At 33.2% G+C, this 2,096-nt stretch overlaps 1 protein-coding gene across 1 annotated transcript; it reads right to left on the reverse strand.

Annotated features, from left to right (window-relative positions):
- Positions 1–760: 760 nt before the first annotated feature.
- On the reverse strand, positions 761–1,631 carry LOC100123821 (chymotrypsin inhibitor Ani s 6). Its single transcript, XM_001607503.5, has 2 exons — positions 1,455–1,631; positions 761–1,096 (listed from the first exon to the last, which is right to left on the reverse strand). The coding sequence occupies exons 1-2, from the start codon at positions 1,546–1,548 to the stop codon at positions 855–857; spliced, it is 336 nt and encodes a 111-aa protein (XP_001607553.2). The 5' UTR covers positions 1,549–1,631; the 3' UTR covers positions 761–854.
- Positions 1,632–2,096: the final 465 nt, after the last annotated feature.

Consider the following 2,096-nt stretch of genomic DNA (forward strand, 5'->3'; position numbering starts at 1 on the left):
ATTTTTCAAAATTGTTATTTGGTTGTAAATCGAGAAATACTTGATGATAAACAAACAATTAAAGCGTACGTGTTGATAATTTGTAATGATTGACTAACGCAGGGGAAAAAGTGTTCAAATTCATGACTAAAGAAAAGATTACTTTTTTTATCATGCCTTCATCGTCCGTTTCATTATGACTAATTAAGGCGTATCATTGTGGTCACACGCAAAGGTTGGTTTTTATTATTTTTGTGTTTACCACTGTCAGAGTTACTAAAATATTAGCTACCGCATGAAAAACAAATCTTAAAAAGCTATAAACAGGCAGAATATTCGTTATGGAAAGGATTGCTGATATTTTTATAGATTAATTATAGAATTAATGAATTAAACTTCTACCCCAAAGTTCAATATTATTTTAAAATTATTAAAACGCATTTAGGCAAGTATTAGAATTTTAGTCATGACCACCACTTTACTTTAATCTTTTATTTTCGAATTTTATTTATTTTTTTCCTAATTTTTATGGGTAGAGCTCATTCTACGCGCCAAAGGCGCTTTAAAAGGGCGATATTTCGCACGTGTTTTATGAGCAGCTTTTACGATTCTGTGGCGATATAGACTCTTTTATGCTACGCCTAGCCCTAACTTGTAGATCAAAATCTATAGTTCCGGAACCAAATAAAATATTCTATCCAGCTATAGCTATATATATATATATATATATATCCATATATTTGAATCATGAATAAATGATATTTATTAATAGAAGCACATAGACTTTAAATTACGATATTTTAATTTTATTCACACGAGTGCAGACTACTATATAATTAATACAAAATTAGATAAAGTTGTAATATTATCAAGCTTTAATGCTTCACTCGAGGGCATTCCTGAATGCGTATGCATTTTCCATCTAGATTTTCACGAACGTAGCCTTCCTTGCAGACGCACTTCTCGACACAATCCAGCTTTCCGGTACAGCGCTCGCCGAATCTGTCGTCATTGTTAATATCGTCACAGTTCCTCTCACATGTTGGACCACAAGAGTTGAAAAATTCATGAACGCCACAGTCAGCAGTGCTTCGTTTAACTGGATTACTTCGTTTATCTATCATCAGGGAATGTTTAATGTTCAGTATAATTGAAATATTTTTTATTAATATTCATTCAGTGTCACTTTTTGTAATTGCTAAATATAAAAAAACTTCGATGATATGAAGCATGACCCACTCATCATTTGATTTGAATTTATATAGAAGACTGATCACCACTAAATTTAGATGGCACGGCCCATCAAAAAGACGTTTAATTGTGATTAATGACATGTGTACTATATCAATAACTGCGTTATGTTGAGAAGCTTGAACCATTGAATAAAGCTATTAAGGGCTTTTATCATATTCCTCTATTGTTTCTCGATGTAGCTTTCATAATTATTCTATTTAAAAAAAAGTATAAGTACTTACCAATATTATTTACTGCATCGTTGCTTAGAGAATTCGCTGAGCTTAAAAGCAAAATCAAAACTTGCAAAACCAAAAGCGGGCAGATGGACTTCATTTTTCTTTTGCGTTTCAAGACGTTGTAATACACTCTCAACTGAAGTGCAGCATTAAATAGTCTGCGGCAATGGTAATTAAAACGACAATCTTGAACCGGCAGCTTGCAATATGATAGCAAACTGGTCTCGGTCAGAGCAATATTTCTTCCTAACCGGATGCCACGGCGGAATTTAGCATCCTCAAATACGATAACGCTCTGGCACATGGGCTATTTTATAAAGGAAATGCACCATTACGAGATACTTCGTAAGTAATATGGCCCCAAACAAGGTAATATTTTACAGGTGCGTCTGCTAACAAGGAAAAGAAAGACAGTATTGTGTTGTCACGTGAAGTAGCCAGGAGAACTGCGGTGATTTCAGCGCGCGGAACATAATTAGTGTAAAATAAAATATTTACTCTCTGTTCAATGATATAACCATTACCATATATCCAGTAACTGCTTAAATATTTTCTATGTTCGAATTTAAACTGTAGGGGTAGATTTTGTAAGTATATAAATCAAGTTCAAATCTTCGTCACACCATAAAAGAAGGAAAATCGATA

Source organism: Nasonia vitripennis, chromosome 2 (genome assembly GCF_009193385.2).
Source record: "Nasonia vitripennis strain AsymCx chromosome 2, Nvit_psr_1.1, whole genome shotgun sequence".
NCBI classification, from domain to species: Eukaryota; Metazoa; Arthropoda; class Insecta; order Hymenoptera; family Pteromalidae; genus Nasonia; species Nasonia vitripennis.